The 27,749-nt window shown below is 41.5% G+C and overlaps 1 protein-coding gene and 1 pseudogene across 2 annotated transcripts in view; one reads left to right on the forward strand and one right to left on the reverse strand.

Annotated features, from left to right (window-relative positions):
• The window catches only part of Smarcc1 (SWI/SNF related BAF chromatin remodeling complex subunit C1), a 70,981-nt gene that overhangs the window by 32,898 nt on the left and 10,334 nt on the right, over nucleotides 1–27,749 (forward strand). Inside the window, exons 18-26 of one of the 2 annotated variants that reach the window (XM_090323387.1) lie at nucleotides 784–897; nucleotides 2,973–3,032; nucleotides 6,520–6,778; nucleotides 7,070–7,231; nucleotides 10,543–10,598; nucleotides 10,901–11,015; nucleotides 13,187–13,338; nucleotides 19,430–19,564; nucleotides 24,243–24,504. In XM_090323387.1, coding sequence (XP_090179513.1) covers nucleotides 784–897; nucleotides 2,973–3,032; nucleotides 6,520–6,778; nucleotides 7,070–7,231; nucleotides 10,543–10,598; nucleotides 10,901–11,015; nucleotides 13,187–13,338; nucleotides 19,430–19,564; nucleotides 24,243–24,504 — 1,315 coding nt within the window. Of the gene's footprint in view, nucleotides 1–783; nucleotides 898–2,972; nucleotides 3,033–6,519; nucleotides 6,779–7,069; nucleotides 7,232–10,542; nucleotides 10,599–10,900; nucleotides 11,016–13,183; nucleotides 13,339–19,429; nucleotides 19,565–24,242; nucleotides 24,505–27,749 lie in introns of both variants that reach the window. The other variant, XM_090323386.1, reaches the window with a different exon arrangement.
• LOC150043226 (U6 spliceosomal RNA) lies at nucleotides 8,723–8,812 on the reverse strand (annotated as a pseudogene).

Below are 27,749 nucleotides of genomic sequence, written 5' to 3' on the forward strand. Positions count from 1 at the left end.
CCAAGGAATCGAACCCGGGTCTTCGTGCATGTTAGGCAAGCACTTTAACCACTAGGCCAAACTCCCAGCCTGCCCTTGGGCTTTCTTTAGGCCATCACTATACCACTTGAGCCACAGTACCATTTCCAGCTTTTTCTATATATGTGGTATCAAGGAATTCAGCCCAGGTCTTCGTGCACGCTAGGTAAGCACTCTACCACTAGGTCACACTCCTGGCCCCTTATGCAGAATTTTTATAAGGTCTGTAGCCTGAAAGTATAGTTCGGTGTTGTCGGCGTTAGTGTTGTCAATGTTCTTACTCCCCATGCCCTGTTGTGGGGCTTAAATTCAAAATCTGGACACTGTCTTGAACTCTTCTGCTCAAAGCTAGCACTCTACAATTTAAGCCACAGCTCTACTTTTTTTTTTTTTTTTTTTTAAGGAGAATCTACTAGAAATGATACTTCTTTGTTCTTTTTCTCTTTTTAAAGGGGTTTCAGATATTTAGAAATATAGATTCTGGCATTGTGTAAACAGATTAGAAGTCTCCATTTTTGCATCATGGAATGGATAGCCTTAAAAGTAACTTGGGGAGTTGGATTTCCTTACAAATAATATTTGCTGAAAGTATTACCCACTTCCAAAAATATAGGGATTTGATTATATAAAAGCTTTAAGCTCTTCAGATGCCAACACACCCTGTTATGTGTTGATATTAAAACCATATGACGTTAGCTTTTTAAAATATTTTATCTTTTCAACTTCGCACAAATTAATGTTGTCCTTTTGTTTGTCTGATTCTAGGTTCCTGCTGCTCAGCAGATGTTAAATTTTCCTGAGAAGAACAAAGAAAAACCAATTGACTTGCAGAACTTTGGTCTTCGTACCGACATTTACTCCAAGAAAACATTAGCTAAGGTAAGGAGTTGTTTTCTAAGCAAACATAAAATATAGCCTAGTCTATCTTCTTTGTTTTTTAATGTGTATCATTTTTTATGAGACAATAAGATTTGTATTCTGGGGAAGTGAGCCACTATTTTGTAAAACAACTTAACTTTTTCTTCCTATATGTAGTTAATAGATAGGAATTTTTAGTGACTATAACCAATATATTTTAGAAAAAATTTTAGTTTGCTTGTTATCATATCTGCGGTGATTAGTATCAATAGAATCAAGGTCCAGGCCTGCCAAGGCAAAAGATAAAATCCTGTCTTAAAAATAACCAGAGCAAAAAAAAATAAATAAAATAAATAAAAAATAACCAGAGCAGGGCCAGGAGTTTGGCCTAGTGGTAAAGTGCTTGCCTAGCATGCACGAAGACCCGGGTTCGATTCCTCGGTACCACATACATAGAAAAAAGCCGGAAGTGGTGCTGAGGCTCAAGTGGTAGAGCTCTAGCCTTGAGAAAGTCCAAGGACAGTGCTCAGGCCCTGAGCTCAAGCCCAGGACTGGCAGCAAAAATAAAAAATAATAAAATAACCAGAGCTGATAGGTGCCTTTGGCTCATGCCTATAATCCTTGCTACACAAGAGGAGGAGGTCTGAGGATCACAATTTGAATTGAAAGCCAGCCTAGACAGGCAAGTTTATGAGACTCTTATCTCCAGTTTACCTCCAGGAAGCTCGAAATGGATCTGAGGCTCAGGTGGTATAGCACTGGCTTTGAGCAAACAAAGTCAAAGGCAGTACACAAGCCCAAAGTTGAAGTACCTCTACCAACGCGGGCCCCGCACCCACTCCCCCATAGAACCAGTGGGATTGGTAGATGTAGCCTATAATCCTTGCTACTTAGGGATCATGATTCTTCTGGTAATTCATTGGAGGTAAATATCTCACAGATTTTCCTGCCTGGTCTGGCTTAGAAGCAGAATTCCTCAAATCTCAACCTCCAAAGTAGCTAAAATTATAGACGTGAGACACTGATCCCCAGTAGAATCGTGATTCTTCATGGCCAATTTAGACATAAAAGGTTTGTGAGTTCTCAGCACTGGTTCAGTGGAGTATATGATTCAAAAAACCAGTCTGGGCAAAAAAACACAAAAAATCGGACTCATTTATCTCCAAATATAAAAAGCATAGATTATTACGTATCTATGACATACAAACCCTCAGCCTAATTTTGATTATGTTCTAAAATCTAAGTGCCAGTGATTGTATATCGAAATTCCCTTTTGAATGCCTGTTTATTAAATACGTCATTTGCAGTATGCAAAGATCAATGTTAATAAATTCTTTCATTTAAAAAAAAAAAACAAAAGCAAAATCTGGGCCTGGGAGCTTGACCCAATGGTAGAGTGCTTCCCTAGCATTCACAAAGACCGCGTTTGATTCCTTAGTACCACATACATAGAAAAAAGCTGGAAGTGATGCTATGGCCCAAGTGGTAGAGCTGAGAAAAGTCCAAGGACAGTGCTCAGACCCTGAGTTCAAACCCCAGGACAGACCCCAAAAAAAGCAAAATCTGGGATAAAATATGTGAAGCAGTAGAGCACCATTTGTGTAAGCTGGAGACCCTTTGCTCAAACCCTGCTATCAGCATAAAACATGTCCGTGCTTCATGGGTTCTCAGAGTATGTTTTGAGATAAAGTGGGAGGATGGATGTTTGTTCTCAGTAAAACACCGATTTGACTCTCCAGTTCATCACATAGCATTTTTATCAATGGTTGGGTGCCATTATCATCAAAATGATGAATGGAAGCGCAGGCAAATGGATAAAAAGAGACTCGATCATAAAAATTACCAGTGCCACAGGCTGTTAGGATGGCTCAAATCATAAGAATGCTTACTTACCAAGCAAGAAGCTCTTGAGTTGAAAACCCTAGTAGTGTGTCGTCTTCCCCTCCCCCCCCCCTGAAAAACAACAACAAGTGTTGGGAATATGATGATTTCCCTTGAATCTTTTATTTATTGAGAGATTAACCTTGGTCCTTGTATAGCCATCATCCTCTGAGTTCCATCCTTTTGAGTGATGAATTTCTGGTTTTACTTTTTAGAGTAAAGGTGCGAGTGCTGGAAGGGAGTGGACAGAACAGGAGACTCTTCTCCTCCTGGAGGTAAGCCAGTGAGCACTGGATCACATTACTCACATAAGGTGCAGTGTACTTGTGTTAAAATGCTATGGCTAGCATCTTAAATCCACTTGTGATGTCCAACCAAAAAAAGTCCAATTTAACACTAGTGCAGCCCTCATGCCTTGATTTTGGATGTCCCATCTTTTCTTTTACGTCCCGTGTCACAGTATCACATATTTTAAAACATGCATGGTGCAACTTAGATTAACAAGATTGTTAATTTTTGCAATTTTATTATTTTTATTTTATTTATTTTATTTTTATTTTTATTTTTATTTATTTATTTTTTTTTGCCAGTCCTGGGCTTGAGCTCAGGGCTTGAGCAGTGTCCTTGAACTTTCTCAAGGCTAGCACTCTACCACTGGAGCCTCATCACCACTTCTGGCTTTTTGCTATGTATGTGGGTTACCAAGGAATCGAATCCCGGGTCTTCGTGCATGCTAGGCAAGCACTCTACCAGTAGGCCAAACTCCCGGCCCCTATTATTTTTAATTTTAATTCAGTTTTTTTGCTGCCAGTCCTGAGGCTTGGACTCAGGCCTGGCACTGTCCTCGGGCTTTTCTCAAGACACTACCACTTAAGCCTACAACACCACTTCTGACTTTTTCTGAGTCTGTGGTACTGAGGAACAGAACCCAGGGCTCTGTGCACGTTAGGCAAACCCTACCGCAGGGCCACTCTCCCAGAGCATCATTAGGAATATTTTAAGTATAGCTAATTACTTTGTTGTACGTGTGGCAGTGCAGAATCAGGGAGCTACTAAGACAGTTCAGTGTTCTCACTGCTTTGATTTGTGCTAAAATGCCACTAGATAGCTTCTTGTGCTTGCTAGTGCTCTAATTTGATTCCCTAGACATTCAAATTAAAAACAGCCTTTTCATACTTGAAGTCTTAGCTTACAGACTTCAGTGCCCAGGCTGGCTTTGAACCATGATCCTCAGATCTCAGCCTCCTTAGCAGCTAGGATTACAGGGGGGAGCCCCCCCACCATGCCCAGCCTCCCTCTTAGACTTTTATGTGTAAAGCACAGCAGCTCAGAAAGGTTTCTTCTACTATTTTAATTTAGTCTCACTTGTCCATTATCAGTGATGCAGAGTCATGTGTTTTTCTTCCATTTCAAACTTGTTTCTAAATGTATTTGCCATAAATGTTCCTTAAAAAGTAGTGTTCTGAATACTTAACAAGGCAGTAAAACTTTTATATTATTGTTTTGGAATCTTTGATCTGTGAGGAAAAGCTTATTTGTATAACACTGTCTAGAAACATCAGTCCTTTTATTGATGATCTAAATTTTCTCCTCTTCTACGTTGAAGATCAGTGGATAGTAAATAGAGTGAGGTAAGAACAGCTGAGCTCATGTTTATTTGAACATAGCCAAGAAAACCATAGTGCCCATAAACACTAGTATATTTTCTTTCCTGCAGGTGAAATCTATGCTGTGGTTGATTTTCTTTTTTTCCTTTTAAACAGGCAGTTGAGTCAACATGTATTATCTGCCCTTACACAAAGAGAAATAAGTTTGCTCAACAACATTGTTTACCAGTAGTGTCTTCCATTTGTGTAACTTATTTAGAGTAATTAATGGCTTAAAAGCCAGATGTGTTGAGCATCCTATAATCCTAACACTTGGGAGACTAGAGCAGGAAGATTGCTAGTTCAAAGCTAATCTGGGCAACATACCAAGACATCTCAATAAACCAGGACCCAATCCCACAAAAAAAATAGGAAGAAAAGAAAAATAGCACAAAATGTAATGAAAATCTTTAGATTGATTCATAATAAAAATGTATTTCTGTGTAATTTGATAAGTGTGGTATACTCCTTATGGTTTTTGAAAAAGTATCATGCCATTTTATAGCCTAATGTATAGTATATCTTGAAACTTTTAAAATAAATTACTAAGTTTTTTTGTTATTGTTATTGTTTTTTTTTAATATATTTTTTATTGTAATTAATAGAAGGGTTACAGGATATTTACCAGATAAATGGTGCCTTAATTCCCACACATTGATACCCTTTCACATGTCATGGTCCCCATTTCCCTTCCCCCCTCCCCCAACCCTCATCTTGTTTTCCCCCGTTTTGTTGTTGTTTTTGTTTGTTTTTTGCCAGTCCTGGGGCTTGAACTCTTATGTATGTGGTACTAAGGAATCAATCCCAGTTCTTTGCACATGCTAGGCAAACTCCCCACCCTGTCCTTTTTTGTTTTTTGCTAGTCTTGGGCCTTGAACTCAGGGCCTAAGCACTGTCCTTGGGCTTTCTCAAGGCTAGAGCTCTACCACTTGAGCCACAGCACCATTTCTGGCTTTTTCTATTTATATGTGGTGCTGAGGAGTCGACCCTGGGTCTTCATGCATGCTAGGCAAGCATTCTGCCACTAGGCCAAACTCCCGTTCCCCATCCCCCCCCTTTTTTTTTTAAAGAACAGTACTTGAGTGTGTGTTGACCTTTGGTCACACTTTGTTGTCATAAATATTTTTTTCTAATTTAAAATTGCTTATACTATTATATACAGGAATATAGATGACTTTTATACTATTTTTATTTAATGGTTCAGAGATTTTAACACAGAGCCTTTTGCTTGCTTGACAAGCATTCTACCTCTTAGGAGCCAGTCTGTTTGCTCAGTCTAATCCTTTTTATAGTCCTGGATAGGACTTGCTGTGTTTTTGTCCAGGATCAGCCTCAAACTATAATTCTCTGATCTATACCTCTAGTATTTTTTTGTGTGTTTGTTTGCACTTCTGTCTTTTTCTGTGTATGTGATTCCAGGGAGTCACCCAGCCCCACCTCCAGTGTTTTCTTTTGGTTTGGCTTTTGGGGGGAACCAGTCCTGGGGACTGAACTCAGGGTAAGACTAGTTAGTGTTCTACCACTTGAGCCACAGCACCACTTCTAGCTTTTTATATGTATGGGGTACGGGGAAGTTGAAGCCTGGTCTTCCCACATATAGCAAAGCACTTGGCCAAACTCCCTGCCCCCTCCAGTGTTTTTTTGTTTTTTATTTATTTTTTTTGCCAGTCCTGGGCTTGAGCTCAGGGCATGAGCACTGTCCTTGGACTTTCTCAAGGCTAGAGCTCTACCACTTGAGCCTCAGCACCACTTCCAGCTTTTTTCTATGTATGTGTTACCAAGGAATCAAACCCGGGTCTTCGTGCATGCTAGGCAAGCACTTTAACCACTAGACCAAACTCCCGGCCCCCCTCCAGTGTTTTTAAATGCCAGGCTTGAGCTCCTTCACTGGTTATTAGTCAAGGTGGAGTTCTCACTAATTTGTTTCAGCTGTCTTCCTCAGTTATCTAGATACACATCTGGACTCCTGCCACTAGAGGCTGAAGCAGAAGGATTTAGGAGCTCAAGGCCAACCTGGCCTTTTTATTTATTTTTTTTTAAAACTTCTTTTTCCTAAATGACATTTGTTTTGCTACATAATTATTTTCTTGTTTGGTGATATTAAATGTCAATTTAGGCTCTGGAAATGTACAAGGATGATTGGAACAAAGTATCAGAACATGTGGGCAGCCGAACTCAGGATGAATGCATACTCCACTTCTTGAGGCTTCCCATTGAAGACCCATACCTTGAGAATTCCGATGCTTCCCTCGGTCCTCTGGCCTACCAGCCTGTCCCTTTCAGCCAGTCTGGAAATCCAGTTATGAGTACTGTTGCTTTTCTGGCATCTGTGGTGGACCCTCGTGTAGCATCTGCTGCAGCAAAAGCAGCACTTGGTATGGATACTTAGCTTTATTTCAAATTTGAATATTTTATAAACGTGTGGATATTTATATTTTACATATTTAAGTTTTATACTAGTAAACAAAGGGGACAATTAGCCTATATAGTAACCGTGTATTCTATAGAGTTTTAAAGAAAATATTTTTATAATAGCTTGTAAGTTACTGCTTTTCTTTCTTGGTGATACTGGGATTTGAACTGTGTCAGATACTTTGACGATCTTAACTTGCAAACAAATACTTATGGAAAGCGAGCTCACAATTCCATTTTTATTCTTGAACCAGAGGAGTTTTCTCGGGTCCGGGAGGAGGTGCCGCTGGAATTGGTTGAAGCTCATGTGAAGAAGGTACAGGAAGCGGCTCGTGCCTCCGGGAAGGTGGATCCCACCTATGGTTTAGAGAGCAGCTGTATTGCAGGCACAGGGCCTGATGAGCCAGAGAAGCTTGGTGAGTCACTGTTATACTGTAGGATCAGGCTCATGTTTGGTGCCCTGTCACTTTGCTGAAATAATGGTGTTTGCTCATACTTTAAGAAAACAATTGCCGTAAATTTGTCTCAGAAGATAGTATCTGAAAGTAAATATATGGGCCCAGGAATGTGGCCTAATGGAAGAGCGCTTGCCTAGCATGCATGAAGCCCTACGTTCAATTCCTTGGTACCACATACACCCCGAAGTTGTATGCTATGGCTCAACTGGAAGCGTTCTAGCCTTGAGAAAGCTCAAGGACAGTCCTTAGGCCAGGAATTCAAACCTCAGGGCTTGAAAAAAAAAAAAAAAGATGTCAATCTTGAGCTTATTTGTCACTGCTCTATGTAGACTATTCCAATTAACTCATTCCTAGTTTGCAAGGTTCTTAATAATCTGGAATTGGAGTTATGGCTTAGTTGGTCAAGTTCTAGCCAATAAGCAAAAGTGTTCAGGTACCAAGTTGAGTCCCAGTCTCAGACCAAAAAAAACAAGTATTCGTCTCCAGTCCATCATAATATTAAGATTATCCTGACAATAATGTTGATACTTGTCTTTTCCTTTCTTTCCTTTTTATTCCCCATTCTTCATGGAGCTGGAACTGGGGGCCCGGGCACTGTCCCTAAGCTCTTCAGCTCAATACTAGCATTTTACTACTCTGTGCCACAGCTCCACTTCCAGTTTTCTGGTGGTTAAGTAGCGATGACTCTTACGGACATTTTCTGCCCAGGCTGGCTTTGAACCATGATGCTCAGATTGTGGACTTCTGAATAGTTTAGATTGTATTTGTAAGCCACTGGTGCCTGGCTCACACTCAACTTTCTTTCCTTATGTAATGTCCAGTCTTCAAAGGACTAAATTCAGGAATTTTATTTGATATGTATGTTCCTACAAGCAATTCATAGTTAAGAAGACACAGTTAATAACCTCTAATAACTGAGCCTGTCTTTTCTGATAAGTTACACATACATGAAAAAAAACATTGCTGTGTTGGAGAATTTAGGAATATAATGAAAGCATAGTATTAATTATTCAAGGAGCACTATTCATAGAAAGTTCTGAGACAGTTAACACAAGAGTACACGTACTTTTAGACAGGGGAAGGCTTTGCAAAGACGTGGGTTTTGAGCTGACTGTTGGAACAGAAATCAGGTTGTCACTTAGCAAATTAGGTAAAAGAATAATAACAACTAACCCACTTTACATACTCTTCTACATAGCTTCTTTTTTGTGTTGTTTGTGTTATGTAGAAAAGCGATTTATTAAATACATGAAATGTGGGGCTGGGAGTTTGGCCTGTGGTAGAGTGCTTGCCTAGCATGCACAAAGACCCGGGTTCAATTAATTCCTCAGTACCACATACATAGAAAAAAGCCGGAAGTGGTGCTGAGGCTCAAGTGGTAGAGCTCTAGCCTTGAGAAAGTCCAAGGACAGTGCTCATGCCCTGCGCTCAAGCCCAGGAGTGCCAAAAAAAAAAAAGGAATGTTTCACATGTCATCCTTGCATAGGGGGCATGCTAATCTTCTCTGTATCTTAGTATATGTGCTGCCAAAGTGAGCACCTTTTGAGAAGCACAAAGCACATAGTTAACTCTTCAGAAGCTGTGTCCTTCAGAATGTTAGCCCATACACAGGGTCTGTCGTAACTACTTCATCATCATATGACTGCATAATAATATTATGCAACTGTTCATCTTGGAATCATAACTCATTTAAAAGTTGCTACCAAATTTTGCCTTCCTTACCATGGAGAAAGTGTGTAATCTTTTTGGAATGTGCATCTATGTAAATGACAGGAAATCATTTCAAAAGTATGGATCTCTGAAAAAATATTACATTTTTCCCACGAGCCATTTTTGGTCGACAGTTAAGGTACTTTAGCCAGTATCACCTCATACATGTTAATTAAGTTACGTGTTTCAAGCTGAAGTGAGATTGAGAACACTGTCAATATTTTCAGTCCCTATTCCACTCTTACCTCATTATATCATCTTCCCTACAGGAGAAATCCTTCACTTACCGTCAAAGTCATCTAACTTAAGGCTGTAAAGCCTGGGAACTACCCCCAAGCTTTTCAAATTTTTATTTATTCATTTTTGTGGTCATAGGGCTTGAACTCTGGGCCTAGGGGCTGTCCTTGAACTCTTCAGCTCAAGGCTACTGCTCTACTCCTTGAGCGAATGCATCACATCCAATTTTCTAATGGTTAATTGGAAGAATCTCACAGCCTTTAGTGCCTAGGCTCGCTTTGATCCACAATCTTCAGATCTCAGCCTCCTGAGTAGCTGGGATTTTAGGTGTAAGTCATCTCACCCAGCTATCCCCAAGTTTTTTGTTGTTGTTGATTTTTTGTTTTAGGTTTTTTTTTTTTTTTTTTTTTTTTTTCCAGTCCTGGGCTTGAGCTCAGGGCCTGAGCACTGTCCTTGGACTTTCTCAAGGCTAGAGCTCTACCACTTGAGCCTCAGCACCACTTCCGGCTTTTTTTCTATGTATGTGGTACCAAGGAATCGAACCCGGGTCTTCATGCATGCTAGGCAAGCACTTTAACCAGTAGGCCAAACTCCCGGCCCCCCCCCTTTTTTTTTTTTTTTTTTTTTTTGCCAGTCCTGGGGCTTGAACTCAGGGCCTGAACACTGTCCTTGGGCTTTCTCAAGGCTGGTGCCGGGTTTTTTCTATGTGTGTGGTGCCCAGGAATTGAAACCAGGTCTTCTTGCGTGCTAAGCTAGCACTCTACCACTAGGCCAAACTCCCGGCCCTAATTTTTTTTCTTATTCAAGGCTAGCAAGCTACCACTTGAACCACAGCTCCACTGTAGGCTTTATTTGGTATTTAATTTACACCAATCCTCAGATCTCAGCCTATTTAGTAGCTAGGATTATAGGCGTGAGCCATCAGCACTCTAATATTGCTTAAATAAAATGGTTTTTGTTGTTGTTGTTGCTGTTGTTGTTTACATTTATTTATTTTTGCTCATCCTGGACTTGATCTCAGGGTCTGAGCACTATCTTTGAGCTTTCTCTCTCAAGGATAGTAATCTACCACTTGAGTCACAATACCACTTCTAGTTTTTCTTTGTATGTGGTACTGAGGAATCAAACCCTGGCTCTTTGTACATGCTAGGCAAGCACTCTACCACTAGGCCAAACTCCCAGCCCCTGTTTTTTTTTACTTTTAACGTGAGGTTTTTTGTGTTTGTTACCTTTAACTTGTTTACTTTTATGCTTACAGAAGAATGGTAAACTTAAGTGTATTTTCAACAAGTTAGACCTATTTTTTTTTGTTTTACTTTTAGAAGGATCTGAAGAGGAAAAGATGGAAACAGATGCTGATGGTCAGCAGCCTGAGAAGGTAAAGACTCTTTTTAAGTTGTTCCATATCTGAAAATCCACATGTGCTTTTTTTTTTTTTTTTAGCAAAATTAAGAGTCCTGTACTTCCCTGCTCTGGCTGGCTTTGAACTGCGGTCCTCAGATCTCAGCCTCCGGAGTAGCTAGGATGACAGGCGTGAGCTAACTGAAGTACTTTTTTTTTTTTTTTTTTTGATCAATGAGTATTGGTTTAATCTCTTTTTATACCTGTCCCTTTGGAATCTAGTCCCCTTTTAGTCTAACCTAATAAAACTTCCTAATGCTTTTGTTTTGACTCCTTTAGGCAGAAAATAAAGTGGAAAATGAAACAGATGAAGGCGAAAAAGCCCAAGATGGAGAAAATGAAAAAAGTAGTGAGAAGGAACAGGATAGCGAAGTCAGTGAAGACATTAAATCAGGTAACTTTAGAAACCACGAAGGACTCTGAAGAAATACTGATAACATACATGTAAATACATCCTTGTGTATTTGGAGTTTGTTTCTAAATGTTATAGGACTATTCTGTCCCATTTGCAGGTACTACATTTTTCTTTGTTTTCATTAGTAAGTAGAGAGTTACTCAAGTTAATTCACATCCTGTCTTGTCCCTTTCTTTTGGCTATTTGCACAAAATTGTTGGCTGTGAGAGTAATAAAAATGTGGTGGACTAAAGAAGGGAAAGCTGTCAGGCGCCGGTGGCTCATGTTTGTAATCCTAGCTGCTTGGGAGACTGAGATCTGAAGATCACAATTTGAAGCCAGCCTTGGCAGAAAGTCTGTGAGACTCTTATCTCCAGTGAACCACCAGAAAACCAGAAGTGACACTGGCTCCAAGTAGATCACTAGCCTTGAGTGAAAAAGCTCAGGGACAGTGCCCAAGCCCTGATTTCAAGCCCTACAGCCAACAAAAATAAGAATGGGAAAGATGACAGCCATGCCTGCCGTTCTGATATGTGTATCTGTAAATGCATGTGTAGTAAAGAGAAAGAATCTGAGCTGGGCACGTTGGCCCACACCTGAAATCCTAGCTGTTCAGGAGGCTGAGGTCTGAGGATCATGGTTCAAGGTCAGCACAAACACTGAAGTTCGTGAGACTCTCTATCTCCAATAAAACCTGAAGTGGCACTGTGGCTCAAGGAGTAGAGTGGTAGCCTTGAGCTGAGAGGCGTAGCCTTCAGCTGAAGAGCTCAGGGACAATGCCCAGGGCCAGAGTTCAAGTCCCACAACCAACCAGAAAAAAAAAAAGGCAGCTAGAGAGAGAGCACAATAGCTCCGCATATATAATACATAGCCTCTCTAATACAATTATGTTGTTGAAGTTACTTATGAACAGGGCTGGCTAGAAATGAGAGAGTGATCACAGTTTCAGGATTGATTGGTTTTGGTTTTAGTGAGAAGGATTTACGTTTAAGGAAATTGCTTATCTATATTAGGAGCAACTATTTACTACCCTGCTCAGACAGTACTAATTGCAAAGGAAGCTTAGGGAAAAGGAATATGTTAGATGCCTGCTGATTTATGCTTTTTCATTCTGGGGAAAAAGCAATAACAAAGAATCACTGTCTGGACCTAAAGGAACTCAGCTGTGAACCAAAAGACCAAATCAGACTCTACACAGGCACTCAGGGCTCATAGACAATACAGAAGATAGAGGAATGTTTACAGCACTAGAAGCTCAAATAGACTGCATAGAAGCATTGCACTACAAATTATGATGGAAAGAATCAAGTAATGAGTAAGACTGACTACAATAATGTTTTCCCCCAAATGTGCAATTTGACCAATCATGTAAGTGATTAAAATGCCAATTATAATGACAGTGCAAGCCATATTAAATGATTAATGAGACAAAGAGAAGTATTAAGATACTTTTGATGAGCCATAAGGCATTTATTAAAAAGCTAAACAGAATGAAGATTTAAAACACCAGCAAGACTAAAATCTAAAAAAAAAAATCTGATACCTACATTGAACTTGAGTTCAAATCCCATCATCCCATATGTCTGTCTGCCTGCCAGCCTCCAATTACCTGCCATTTTATTGTCACTGTCAGCTGCTGACATAACTACTTGTGCAAGTATTATTTTATTTATCCCAGTCCTGGGGCTTGAACTCTGGGCTTAGGCACTGTCCCTGAACTCTACCACTTGAGCCATAGTACCACTTCTGGCCTTTTCTGTCTACGTGGTACTGAGGTATTGAACCCATGGTTTCAAGCATGCTAGGCAAGAACTTGACCACTAAGCCCTGTGCAAGTATTATTAATTTTTGTGTCTGATCCCCTCTGATTCGAGGATTCCTGGAGCATTCTGTTAACTAATGAACAGGTATATAGATCTAAATTCTCCTGAATTTTCCTTAATGTCCAAGGAACTATACCTAGAGTTTAGAGCAATTATTGAAAGAGAGGGTGTTCTATTTCAAGCTACATCTCAAATGGAGACATAAAAGTATTCACTGAAACGCTTTAAAAAAAAATAAGTGTTTCAACATTAGTCCTAGTTGGCATATGGCAAAAGTGCAAAGGGTAAGTTAGGTTATTGAGCCTGGGCTACATTGATACTAAAGTTTTCTTCTGATATTTCCAGAAGAAAAGGAGACTGAAGAGAACAAGGACCTCTCTGATACATGTAAAGAAAGAGAAAGTGATACCGGAAAGAAGAAAGTAGAACATGAAATTTCTGAAGGAAATGTTGCCACTGCTGCAGCAGCTGCTCTTGCTTCAGCTGCCACCAAAGCCAAGGTTTGCCCCTGACAGCCCTTTTCCCTCTCATAAGCCCTTTTCCCTCTCTTAAGCCATGAATAGTGGTATTGTTTTTGGTTCATTGGGAACGTTTAGTATAAAGATCCTTGCCTCTAACAGGCGATGACTATTTGCGTGAATGGCATTTCTAGGTTAGGAAATCCACAGGCAGGAGGAGAATGGTGGAACAAATCTGGTGGTGCCGTGGGATGGAGTTCAAGTGGTTAAGAAAAGGATAGATCGCGTCCTAATGAGTGATTTTTTTTTTTTTTTTCATTCTGTGCACTGTGTCATTGAGCTTTGTGAGGACTTCAAGGCCAATTTTCAGGTCTCTTTAGATAATCGTGTCTTCCTGTTTTTAATTTGTCTTCAGGGCTGGTCTTGGACCATTCCTATCCTTTCTACCAGATTGAAATATTTATGATTTTTTTTTTAAAGACAGAAATCTGTTTTCTTGTATAAATACTTTGCCCTGATATTACAGACTGAAAGGAAAGAGGGGACCTAAAATAGCTCTTTTTCTTCTTGAATTTGCCAGCTTTTCTGGGGGTGGTTTTTTCTATTTATAATGCTGTATCGACTGCATAGCATATTTAAGAAGACAAGAAAATGTTATTTTTCCTGTTTAGTGTTAATTTAGCATTTTAAAGCATTCCAACATGAATAGATGAAATTTTTAGCAATCTTTTCACCTTTTATCCCCTCAGTTTCCTTTCATTGTAGATTATCACATTTCAAGAGGCAGAGGTTATTAGAACATTCCTAATCTCTTTAATCTTGAGCTGTTTTTGACCTGTGGGTACAGTTGTTCTTTTCAAGTGTTTAATCTGGAGCGTGATTCATAACAGACCCATACACAAACTAACTCAAATCCCAGAACACCGCTTTGAGTGCCAAACTCATCTGACCCATGTTCAGATGGCCTGGTAAAGAGATCTTTACAGAACACAGTAATTCTCCAGTCAACTCAGACAAGCAAAAAAAAATAAATAATAATCTTTTTGTTTTTCAACTTTTCTTAAAGGTTAACTTAGCATTCAGATACATGGAAAGATAAAAGTCTACAGCTCAGTGAATTCCTCACAATTTAAGCCCACCTATGTAAGCACCACCCATTTCTAAAAACACGATGTCACAACCCTCCAGAAGCATCCTCATTTTCCTCTGCAATCAGTATGCCTCTCCCCAAGAGAGGTTACCAGTCTGTCACCCAACATTATAGGTCAGTTTCTTTTTGTTGTTATTCCATTTAAAAGGAATCCCATAGTATAAATGGGAATCCTTTTTTACCCCCATGCAGGGGTTTATACTCAGCGTCCTTGCACTTGAACCACACTTCCAGCCCTAGGAACAGGAACCTTTAGAAAAGAAAGTGCCTCTTCAAAAATGAATTATGGAAGATTTACTTTTCCTCAGTAACTACCTTGTTTTTCTTAGCCTGCAATTTCAAAATCTCCTGTCAGGAGTTCAGAACTCTCTTTATGATTTGGACCCTTTTTAGATTGCAAGCCTCCTCTCTTCCCAGTTCTTCCCAAACTACTATGTCTTTTCAAATTCTAATAAACAGACTTCACTCTTCTTTATCTATCTCTAGAATATCTGCACACTCACGAATCATGGTTTTCTTTCCTGTGATTTTCCTCCATTCATGCCTCTATTCTGTGGCTTTATTGTACATTGTATGAGAAAGAAGTGAACATGATAGAGCACCTTACAACATTGTATGATATCTCTTGGGCCAGTTGGGCTGAAAAAAATGTATCTGTTGTATAGTACTGCCCATCTTACAGGTATTTGACTGGTGGTTGTATAAAAATCATTTTTGTAGATTATATACAAAGTTGAGAAGGTCATCCATAGTTTTTGTTTCTAGGTCACTGGATTTTCACCCTCTCCTCATCAAGCACTCTCATCTAATAACTAGAAGTTTTATGCTTTTATTTTTTGAAGCATTGACATTTCCTTTGATTTGTGAAAATAGTATATAAATGCCCATGCTATATGACTTGGCACATGTGAAATGTTTAGTGCCACTTACAGCTGGGTCTGATCTATTTCACAGCACATAATCATTTTTGTGCTGCATGGTAATCAGGGATAAGGAACTCACCTAAATTACTGTAATTAGTGTAGCTTATCCAGCCAATCCAAGTTTCCCTCACTCTCATTATGTTCTTCTGTGTCTATAAACAGCTTTATTATTAGGAGTTTGTCACCCCCTGACATGGGGTGGTAATTAGAGCCTAGAGATCTAGCTCCTGAACAGATGAGGTACTGTGTTCTCTGCCTTCTCCCCATACTTGTCATAGGAGAAGCTCTTCAGGAACAACCCATTTGTGCCAAGCTATGAATTGCCACCTGCAGAAAGGCTCTACCAGGACACTGCTGGCTAGGCGCTCTGTATTTCCTCCCTTCTAGGTATTTTAGCTTAGAGGGGGAAAAAAGATGGAAAACTATTGGTGGAATAAACTAGAAACCCCAGAACCTAGAATGCCAGCTCTTTTTCCAGCAATAATGAGTTCTTCCAAGAAAGCAATGATCACACTTTCTTGAGGCGGCCACAGGCCTCTATTTATTTATAATGAACAGCTTTACATCCATACAGTGGCAATAATCGTTTTATGTTCATGCTAATTGGCTTTTAGCCCTGATTAATAGGAAGATCCCTTTTTTTTTTAACCCTTCAGAAAGAGAACTTGCTCCTTTATGACATTCCTTCTTGAGGTGGGAATGTTATTGCTGTTATTTGGGTCACAAGGCTTCTCCTAGTGTCACAGGCATGTGTCAGTTAATGGTGATTTACAGTAAACACCTTGGGCATAGCTGGTAATACTGTGGATAAGAGACAAAAGGCTGACTTCAAACTTCTCTGCACATCCTCTCTTAAGATCCTAGCTTGTGAGGAGTGTTCTAAGAACTATTCTAGAAAGGTGGAAGGCTTTGAGGAGAGTAAAGTAAATAAGTAAAATAAACGGGAGTCTGCTATTGTCTTGGATGACTTAGGAATCCCAGATAATTACCATATAATTCCTAATACACTCTACTAGTCAAAGATTCTCTCCAAACTCAAGGCAAGGGAACAGAGAGAAAAACACCTGTGGATGGATTTCATGTTAGTTTAATCCATTACAGTCTAGTCTTTGGTCACAAATCATACAGTCTTCTCTCACTGACAAAATAACCATGCACGATTTTCCCCTCACTATGGTACCAGGCTGCTCTTGGGGATCCAGATTTTATCCGAATGTGGTCCAGGTACCTGGAGACAGGGTATGACAGCTCTTTTGAGATTAAAGGAGTTACTAATGTCGAGATTGTACGTCCTGAATTATCAGATAGAAGCCAATTACACTTCTGCTTAAGAAGTATATTTCAATCAATCTCATCCCTCCTATCACTCCCTTCTCCCTTTCTTATGTTCATCAAGCAATTTCAACAGGTTTCATTGTTCTGCTTTCATAGCTGCAAGCATTCTATTTTGACTGCACTCAGCCTCTTTCATCTTTGTTTTCCCAAACCCCTCCTACTAGTACCTAGCACTCATTCCTGGTTTCTTGATCAGAGCCCAGTCATACTCCTTGAGAGACTGGCTGCTTTTTCTTTTTTCTTCTTTTTTTTTTAACGCGCTCTGGCTGGATATGATGGGACATATCTGTAATCGTGCCTGGGAACTGAGGCCAACTAGGCTTGCAACTGAATCATAGAGCACCTGCCTAGCAGCTGTAGGGCCCTGGATTTAATCCCTAGCACTGTTTAAAAAGCAATAATAATAACAACAGGGGCTGGGAGTTTGGCCTAGTGGTAAAGTGCTTGCCTGGCATTCATGAAAACCCAGTTCGAGTCCTTGGTACCATATACATAAAAGAAGCTAGAAGTGGGGGCCGGGAGTTTGGCCTAGTAGTAGAGTGCTTGCCTAGCATGCACAAAGACCCGGGTTCAATTCCTCTGTACCACATACATAGAAAAAAAGCCAGAAGTGGTGCTGAGGATCAAGTGGTAGAGCTCTAGCCCTGAGAAAGTCCAAGCACAGGGCTCTTGCCCTGCGCTCAAGCCCAGGACTGCCAAAAAAAAAAAAAAAAAGCTAGAAGTGGTGCTGTACTTCAAGTGGTAGAACTCTAGCCTCTAGAAAGCCCAAAGACAGTGCTTAGGCCCTGAGTTCAAGTACCAGGACTGCCAAAAAAAAAAAGTGAAATAAATTACTACTTATTTGGGCACCAGTGATTCATGCCTATAATCCAAGCTCCTTGGGAGATGAAAGCCAGAGTGCCAAGATTTGTTGCCAAGCTGGGCAAAAAACCTGTCAAGACCCCTTCTTTGTGACCAAAAACTGAGCAAGGTGATGTGTGCCTGTTATACTAGCTATCCAAGAGGCCGAGATCAGAGGATTGAGGTTCTAGGCCAATCTGGTGCAAACCTCTTCCCCACACACACCAAAAAATAAATAAATAAATAAAATTCCATCTCTACAGAAAAGGCTGGCCTTGGGCCGGGAGTTTGGCCTAGTGGTTAAAGTGCTTGCCTAGCATGCACGAAGACCCAGATTCGATTCCTTGGTACCACATACATACAAAAAAAAGCCAGAAGTGGTGCTGAGGCTCAAGTGGTAGAGCTCTAGCCTTGAGAAAGTCCAAGGACAGTGCTCAGGCCCTGAGCTCAAGCCCAGGACTGGCAAAAAGAGAGAGAGAAGAAAGAAAGAAAGACAGAAAGAAAGAAAGAAAGAAAGAAAGAAAGGAAGGAAGGAAGGAAGGAAGGACTGGCCTTGGTGGTGATGTGCTTTTTGGACTTTCTCAAGGCTAGAGCTCTACCACTTGAGCCTCAGCACCACTTCTGGCTTTTTTTTTTTTTTTCTATGTATGTGGTACCAAGGAATTGAACCTGGGTCTTCGTGCATGTTAGGCAAGCACTCTTACCACTAGGCTAAAGTCCCGGCCCTGGTGATGTGCTGTCTCTTAGGCCATGCATCTGATCCCCCTGGCCTTTTGTTGATTATTTTGCAGACAGTCTCATGGACTTTTCCGCCCAGGCTTCCTGAGCTGTTAGGATTACAAGTATGAATCGCCAACTCCACAGCTTTCCTTCTGCTTTTGACAATAAGCATTTTTTTAATGTACTGATTTGAGCTCTATGGTCCATTCATTGACTTTCATTTTTGTATATGGTATGAATTAGAATGGAGTAGGGACCCAGACTTGTGGGGCTTTAACTCTGGGCCAGGGTGCTGCCCCTGAGCTCTTCAGCTCAAGGCTGGTGCTCAACCACTTTAGCTACAGTGCCATGTCCAGTTTTCTGGTGGTTCACTGGAGATAAGAGTCTCATAGACTTCCGTGCCCTGGCTGGCTTTGAACTGCAATCCTCAGATCTTAGCCTCCTAAGTAGCTAGGATTACAGGCATGAGCCACCAGTACCTGGCTAAAATGTTGGGGTTTTTTTGGGTTTTTTTGATCCAGTCCAGGAGCTTGAACTCATGGCCTGAGCACTGTCTTTGGGCTTTTTCAAGGCCAAAAAAAAGTTCTACCACTCATCAATACTCCTAGCTTACCTCTTCCCCTTTGATAAGCTATTCCATGGGAAGTTTCCAAAGGAGTTTCCTTTAATGCTTTAAAGTATTAGTTTCCTCTGTAAAGACTAAAGATTGAGGAGGGGCAAATTAATTTTATATTTATTTTTATTTATTTACTTAATTGTTTATTTTTGTGGGTCATGGGGTTTGTGGGGCTTGAACTCGGCCTGGGTGCTGTCCCTGAGCTCTTCAGCTCAAAGGTACCACCCTATCCTTGAACCAAGCCCCACTTCTGTTTTTCTAGAGGTTAATTGGAGATAAGAGTTTCAGGTCTTTTTTGTTCCTGGACTAGCTTTGAACCTTGATCCTTAGACCTCAGCCTCCTGAGTGGCTAGAATTACAGGTATGAGCCACTGTGCCCAGCTTTCTTGCTTGTGTATTTATTTATGTATTTATTTTTTCCAGTCCTGGGGTGTAAACTCAAGGCTCAAGGTTTTGGACACTGTCCTTGGGCTTTCTCAAGGCTAGCGTTCTACCACTGGAGCCACTGCATAAAGTATTTGCCTAAATTACTTCATCTTTTGCCCTTAGCACCTGGCTGCCGTGGAAGAGAGAAAGATCAAGTCTTTAGTAGCGCTCCTGGTTGAGACACAAATGAAGAAATTAGAGATCAAACTTCGACATTTTGAAGAGCTGGAAACTATCATGGACAGAGAGAAAGAAGCTGTAAGTAAGGAGAATCCCACAGGGCATTTTGACCAGCTTTCAAAAATATTAATGAGAATAGGATTTTAAGGCTGCTCTGCGTGCAAGTCTTATTATTTTGTCTCTTTTACTTGTCCTTTCCAAAGAGGATTACTAGCTAAATAGTAGAAAGTAGAAATGAATCTCATCATAAGAGTATTTTTCTATGATCCCTCAGATCTGATTTGGATATTCTCATAATGCCAAGAATGAAAATGGCTAAAAATGAGAAAGGATCCTACTACAAAATACAAAGGAAAGGACCACTGGATTATCTTGAGGGGAATTTTATAGGAAACAAAGACTAACCTTTTGGGAGTTTTCTTCTTGGTGGTTGTGGTAGTAGGTGATAGTGATTGGTTCCAGGGCCTTCTAGATGCTAGACAATCGACTACTGACCTACATGCCCAACCGGCGGCTCCCCCTCCCCCCCAAACTTCTAATTGCATGCATTACTCCTGACTCAACCTCCTGGGAGCATAGGCAAGCATTACCACATCTGGCTTTGATTTTTTTTTTTTTTTTGCCAGTCCTGGGCTTGGGCTCAGGGCTTGAGCACTGTCCTTGGGCTTTCTCAAGGCTAGAGCTCTACCACTTAAGCCTCAGCACCACTTCCGGTGCTATGTATGTGGGGTACCGAGGAATTGAACCCGGGTCTTCATGCATGCTAGGCAAGCACTCTACCACTAGGCCAAACTCCCGCCCCCCCCCCTTTTTTTTTTTTTTTTTTTTTTTAAAAAAAAAACCAGTCCTGGAGCTTCAAATCAGGGCTTGTGCACTGGTTCTTCTGCTTTTTCAAGGCCAGCCCTCTACCACTTGAGCCAGAGCACCACTCCTGGCTTTTTCTATGTGTGTGGTACTAAGGAGTCAAACCCAGGGCTTTGTGCATGGTAGACAAGCACTCTTACCACTAGGCCACACTCTTGGCTCCTAGCCCCTGCCTGTTATTATAAAGGTGGGAGAATGAGACACTGACACATAAAGGGAGCAAATACTGTATGAAATGGGGCCATGGAAAGTAAGCTTAGATAATCACGGAAAGCATTCTGGAGAATGAGAGATTGATCTAATTCTAATAAAGGTTGGCTCAAATTTTGTAATATGAAGAGAAAAAGAAACTTTTTCCCCCCGCTGGTCTTTTGCCCATTGGGGTCCTTTAACTCAGGGTTTGGGTGCTGTCCCCGAGCTTTTGCTCCACAGCTAGTGTTATACCACTGTGAGCCACAGTTCCTCTTCAGGTTTTGGAGGTCATTAATTGGAGATAAAGTCTCATGGACTTTTCTGACTGTAGTTGGCTTTGAACCGTGATCCTCAGATCTCTGCCAACAGGCGTGAGCCATCAGTACCCAGCCAAAGAAACCTTTGAAGAGATGAAAGTTTATACATTTGTACATACAGTTGTTGGTAAGTGTTCCAGGTGTGTATGTGTGTAAAGGCTCTCACAGTGGTGCATAAAACACAGCAAACTGCTGGTGATTCACACTTGTGCTCCTAGCAATTCAGGGAGCTGAGATCTGAAGATTGAGATATGAAGCTAGCCTGAGCAGGAAAGTCCATGAGAGTCTTTATCTTTAATTAGCTAGCAAAAAGCCAGAAGTGGAGCTATAGCCCAAAATGATTGAGTATTCTTTATGAACAAGATCGTGAGGCGGAGTTCAAGCCCCGGTATCAGTAACACAAAATAAATAAATAAATCATAAATAAAACCCAGCAAACTGCCTGGATAGAGCTGAAGTAGCTAGAAGTCCATGTGACGTTGTTGCACACGGTAACATGAATACTGAACGGTAACATGAAGGCTAAGCGTGAGATTAGGAATGCCAGGTTTAAGTGGTGTGACCCTCATAGTCTCTATGAGGAAACTGACAGCTGTACATTGGTAAAATCCATTCTCACCCTGCCTTTGACTGAGTTTGATCTCCAACACCAAAAATTTTAAGAGAGGAGGGGAGGGGAGAGGAGGGTCAAGATAGTATTGAATAGGATAGATTAGTGTAGGGTAGGGCCTTGAATTGAGGACGGACATGAATTTTCCTTATAATTTAGAAAGGATCAGTCTGTAATTGTGTTTATACTTTAATATGATTTATTGTCAGATATGCGTATTATATTCTAGATATTTAATTTTAAGTTAAAGTTATAATCAGAAAGTGAGTTCCCTTCCAAAGTATAGAAATCCATGGCCTCGTGAAGTAAGGGTGTTTCCAAAAGGACAAATGGCCAGTCACAGGTGTACTTCAGGCTTGGGGTTAATGCCACCAAAAGCACATAGGGAAGTACCAAAATGTAGTTGTGTTTTCTTTTTCTCCTTAAGTTGTGATAAGGAAAGGAATGTGTCTCTTTTCAGCTTGATTTTTTTTTTTTCTTCTATTGCTGACACAAACCATTAGAGAAAGGTGTGATTATTAACTTTAGTTGTGAGGCCACGTCCTTAGAGGCTTTAGAGTCTTAGTTGGTATTTTAGGCCTTGGCAATGCAGTTTGGATTTTTTTTTTTTTTTTTTTTTTTTTTTTGTGACCCTCACCCACCTTCTCCTCTTTCTCACCCCTCCTCCCTGCTTTATGCAAATGGAAGTTAGGAGAAGAGCTTTGTGTGCAGTTCAGCTGCACTCGCAGCTGCAGCTGCCTTCAGTGTCTCCTGTTGAAAAGTGCTCTGTTGTAGGTTCCGCTTGGATGTGGCTGCATCACACATAACCCAGTTCAGGAACTCAGGGAGAGGAAGATGGCATTTGAATACTGTGGGGCGTGGAGGGGAGGCTTCAGAGTAGCTTTGTGTGACTGGACTCCCTAGAGCCCCTGTAGGAATCATGAGGAAAGCTAACAGATTCTTGGACACTTTCTTTACATGAGTAATTTATACACTGCTCAGCTCCAATTGTAGACTTCATCCATGGTCTGAGAAATGAAGGTAGCAGAGAATAAAATCAAGGGATTTGTAAGGTCTATTGTGGAAGTTTGTAGTATTTGTTTCTTGTTACAAGAATAACCATGTATGAGCCGGGTGCGGTGGCTCATGCCTGTAATCCTAGATACTCAGGAAGCTGAGATCTGAGGATTGCAGTTCAGAGCAGCCCAGGCACTAAAGTCTCTTATCTCCAATTAACCACTAGAAAACGGGAAATGGGGCTGTGTCTCAAGGGGTAGGGCGGTAGCTTTGAGCTGAAGATCTCAGGGACACACACACACACAATGATATGTATGGAAATGTGCTGGTGGATCACACGTATATTTCTAGGTTTTCCGAAGGCTGAGATCCAGGGGATTACAGCTGGAAGCCAACCCAGGTAATAATGTTCATAAGACTCAGTGCCCACCTGGGCACCTGTGGCTCACGCCTGTAATCTAGCTTCTCAGGAGCCTGAGCTATGAGGCTCATGGTTCAAGACAGCCTAGGCAGTAAAGTCCCCGTGAAACTCTTATCTCTAATTAACCACTCAAATATCAGAAGTATTATTGTGGCTTAAGTGGTAGAGCGGTAGCCTTGAACACACAAGAGGCGCAGGGTCATGGCCCAGACCATGAGTTTGAGCCCCACGACAGAAAAGGGGGGGTGGGGGAAGATTCAATATGCAGTTAACCAGCAAATCGCCTGGCTGGAAGCATGTCTTATATAGTAGAGTTCAGGCATGATTGACAAAGCCAGCACAAGGCCCTGAGATGAGTTCAGACCTGAGTAGCAGCACAAAAATGAAAAAGAAACAATGCTTTAATGACAGTCCTTATTTATGCCCACACACAATCAATATTGTGGACAGTTTTCCAGATGTCATATCATTGGGTTCACAGTCAAATGTCTTTAAAGTATGCCATTACTTCAACATTTTACTAAAATTTCTAGTTAGTTTCCATTCTCTCAAATTGCCACAAAAGTCAGTGTAGCTTTCAACTGAATTCAACAAAACTAAAGTATCCAGAGGGAGTTTTTTTTTCCTCTGCATGATGAGCCAAGGACATGTTAGAAGCTGTACAATCTCTACTGCCAAACGCAGAATTTCCTAAGCCCCATGCTCACCTGAGCATTCTTTCGCCTCAGGGAACATGCTTGTCCTGTATTAGAGCTCTAGGTACAAACTGGATTCTGCCTTGAGATACGTGTGTATGTTTAATCAATTTTTTTAATGCTTCTAATTACTTTCTCTTAATTACTTTCAGTATTTTGAAAGTACAGCTGAAGTTCAGAAATAAATAGGATAATTGAGGGTAATTCATATTGTAGATGCTAAAATTGGACATGTTTTTCCTCCTGTCTTCTTACTGACACATCAGTCTTTTTCTTACCAAAGAAAAGGAGAGCCAGGTGCCAGTGATTCACACCTGTCATTCTAGCTACTCAGGAGACTGAGATCTGAGGATTGTGGTTTACAGCCACCCCTGCACCAAAGTCCAAGAAACTCTTTATCTCCAGTGAACCACCAAAAAAACGGAAGTGGTGCTGTGGCTCAAGTGGTAAAGCATTAGCCTTGAGCTGAAGAGGTCAGGGACAGCGGCCATGCCCAAGTTCATTGAAGCCCAAAAGTAGTCTGGAGGAATCTGGCAATGGATAACAAGTATCCAAATGGAAATATATGCTTAGGAGGTACAGCAAGAGGGAACTTAGCACCAAGAAAATACCTGTCTCCCATCCAGAGAACCTCTCTCAGTGTCACCCCTCTTCTCCACAGCTGGAACAGCAGAGGCAGCAATTGCTTACTGAGCGCCAGAACTTCCACATGGAACAGCTGAAATACGCGGAGTTAAGAGCCCGGCAGCAAATGGAGCAGCAGCAGCATAGCCAAAACCCCCAGCAGGCACACCAGCACTCGGGAGGACCTGGCCTCGCCCCCCTTGGCGCAACAGGACACCCAGGCATGATGCCACATCAGCAGCCCCCGCCCTACCCTCTGATGCACCACCAGATGCCACCACCTCACCCCCCCCAGCCAGGTGAGAGGAACATGTGTGTTTACCTTGAAAGGCTGTGGCCATCCTCTGACTGCCCATTACCACACACGTGGTGGTGATTCCTGGTCTGTTCGAGTTTGTCATCTCGAAAATCATAGGCAAGTCAGTTCCAATCTGTTCCAAAGTCCTCTCGGTGAGGTAGTGTCTGTAAATGGATTTGTTTTGGTTTTTGAACTTTAGGATTATCGGCCTATGGTTTCTACCTATGATCATAATTATTTGGGTTGCTGAGATCTGAGGCTTTTCATTGGAAATGAGTCCAGGCAGGAAAGTCTGTGAGACACTTATCTCTCATGAACCACCAAAAAAGCCAGAGGTAGAACTGTGGCTCAGGTGATAGAGGGTTAGTCTTTAGCATGAGAGCTCAGGAACTGCCCGTCCCTGAGTTTAAGCCACAGGACCAGCACAAAAAAATTTTCTTTGGGACCGGGAGTTTGGCCTAGTGGTTAAAGTGCTTGCCTAGCATGCATGAAGACCCGGGTTCGATTCCTCGGTACCACATGCATAGAAAAAAGCCGGAAGTGGTGCTGAGGCTCAAGTGGTAGAGCTCTAGCCTTGAGAAAGTCCAAGGACAGTGCTCAGGCCCTGAGCTCAAGCCCAGGACTGGCCAAAAAAAAAAAAAAAAAATTTAAGGGCTGGGAATGTGACTTAGTGGTAGAGTGCTTTACCGCTTTGAGCCATAGCGCCCACTTGCAGTTTTCTGGTGGTTAGTTGGGGATAGTCTCACAGGTTCTTCTCAGCCTGGGCTGACTTCCAACCACTATCCTCAGATCTTAGCCTCCTGAGGAACTAGAATTATAGGTGTAAGCCACTGGCACCTGGCTAATGATATATTTCTGTTTGTTCCTTTTCACCTTTGAGAGAGAGATAGACTTCAGAATGTCTCATCCAAAAGAATGTTAATCTTGAAATAGCTCTCATCAAGCCAAAAAAAAAAGTAACCATAATCCCTAATATCATTAGCTAAATGTCTGAGTTTGAGTTCTTCTGAGTTCTTGAATTAGTATTGAAGTAAGATTCACACATTACAATCCCCCCCCCTCTTTCTTTTTTTTTTTTGCTGGCTTGTACTCTGGGCCTGGGTACTGTCTCTGAGCTCTTCAGTTCAAGATTACCACCTTACCCCTTGAGCCACAGCTCCAGTTCTGGATTTCTAGTGATTAAATGGAGATAAGAGTCTCACTGTCGGGGCCTGGAGTTTGGCCTGGTGGTAGAGTGCTTGCCTAGCATGCAAGAAGACCCGGGTTCGATTCCTCGGTACCCATACAAAGAAAAAAGCCAGAAGTGGTGCTGAGCCTCAAGTGGTAGAGCTCTAGCCTTGAGAAAGTCCAAGAACAGTGCTTAAGTCCAAGCCCTGCGCTTAAGCCCAGGACTGGCAAAAAAGAGTCTGTCTTTGTGCTTGGGCAGTCTTTGAACCAAAATCCTCGGTCTCAGCCTCAGCCTCCTGAGTAGATAGGATTACAGCCATGAGCCGCCGCGTCCAGCTTCACATCTTTTTTTTTTTTTCTGTTTTTCGTTTTTTTTTTTTTTAAGGCCACTCACATGTTAAGGAAAACACAGTTTTCATCAGCGTGGTCATTTATACTCTACCTTGGAGCAGGGTTTATATCCCCAGCACCAAAAAATACACACACACACGTATAATATTAGATGTGTAATTGTTTCCTTCTGGTATTGGTTACTTGTCCTTTATCCCTTCCCTTCCCCTCCCCCACATGTCCCATGATCTAGACAGTGCTCTTACAGTAATTGTCCTGAAGTAGCCTGGTACACGTCCAAGTAGGAAGCAGGATTCATTACAGCTACTCACAACTGGTACTTTACCTCTTGAGCCACACCTTCAGTTTTAGCTTTTTGCTAGTTACTTGGAGATGAGAACCTGGTGGCTTCATCTTCCTGGATTGGCTTTGAATTGTGATCATCGATCTCCGTCTCCTGAGTAGCTAGGGTTATAAGTGTAGGTCACCTGTGCCTAACTCATATTTCATTATTTTTTGGTTTGTGGTGGGTTTTTTTCTATTTTTGGTTGTTTTTGTTTTTGTTTTCCAGTCCTGGGCTTGAGCTCAGGGCCTGGGCACTGTCCTTAGACTTTCTCAAGGATAGAGCTCAAATACTTGAGCCTCAGCACCACTTCTTTCCTTTTTTTTCTATGTATGTGGTACCGAGGAATCGAACCTGGGTCTTTATGCGTGCCAGGCAAGCACTCTACCACTAGGCCAAATCCCTGGCCCCTTGGGTGGCTGGGTTTTGTTGTTGTTTTTGAATATAACTCCTGGTCATTCTGGGATTTGAAATTGGGCGTGGAAGCTATCCCTGATCCTCTTTGTGCTCAAGGCTAGCCCTCTACCACTTGAGAGCTACAGTTCCACTTCCAGCTTTTTCTGAGTAGGTTATTGGATAGAAGAGTCTCAAGGACTTTCCTGCCGGGGCTTGCTTTAGACTCTAGTTCTTGGATCTCAGTAGCTAGGATTGTAGGTGTGAGTCACCAGCACCTGGCTGGTATTTGGTTCTTAGTGGTCATAGTGCTAAATTCACAATAGCTGTTCACAGAGAACTCGTATGGATCTATAGCATTAGCTTAAGAGATGCCTCTGGTTTCTTCTTCTCTGGATAATGTCCTGATGAGCTGAGTATGGCTGTACACACCTGTAACGCCAGCAGTAGGGAGGCTGAGGCAGTAGGATTATGAGTTCAAGGTAAGCCCAGCATACATAGTAAGTTGTGGCACTTTGGTGCATATACATGGGACTCTTGTCTTGAAAAGGACAGGGAAAAAAAAGCCTGATAACATTATGTTAGGTTGCCTGGCTCATCACCCACTTTGTTTCACTTCTTGTTAATCTTTGCTTCATATTAGAAGCCCTAGGTGGATGCATGACACAGCCACATAGCCTCACTTCCTGCTGGAGCCAGAATTCACACTGAGCTCCATCTGATTTGCTAGTGAAGCCAGAGCCACAGAGGCACTATGACAGGGCTGAGGTAGAATTTTCAGCCAACTCGAATAGAGCTATTTTCCTAGTGAGGCAGTGCCAGCAAATTAACTGATAGAAATAGCCTTTACAAGAGAAATAGGTCATTTTCCTCTTCACTCTCTACAAAATAGACTCTCCATATTGAATTTGTAAAGAATCATTCAGGTAAAGCAAAGGCAAGATGTCTTTTGACATATGACAAGGTAAGGAATCAAACCCGGGTCTTTGTGCATGCTAGAAAGCACTCTACCA

The sequence above is a fragment of the Megascapheus bottae genome, chromosome 32, assembly GCF_031878675.1.
Source record: "Megascapheus bottae isolate mThoBot1 chromosome 32, mThoBot2.hap1, whole genome shotgun sequence".
NCBI lineage: Eukaryota > Metazoa > Chordata > Mammalia > Rodentia > Geomyidae > Megascapheus > Megascapheus bottae.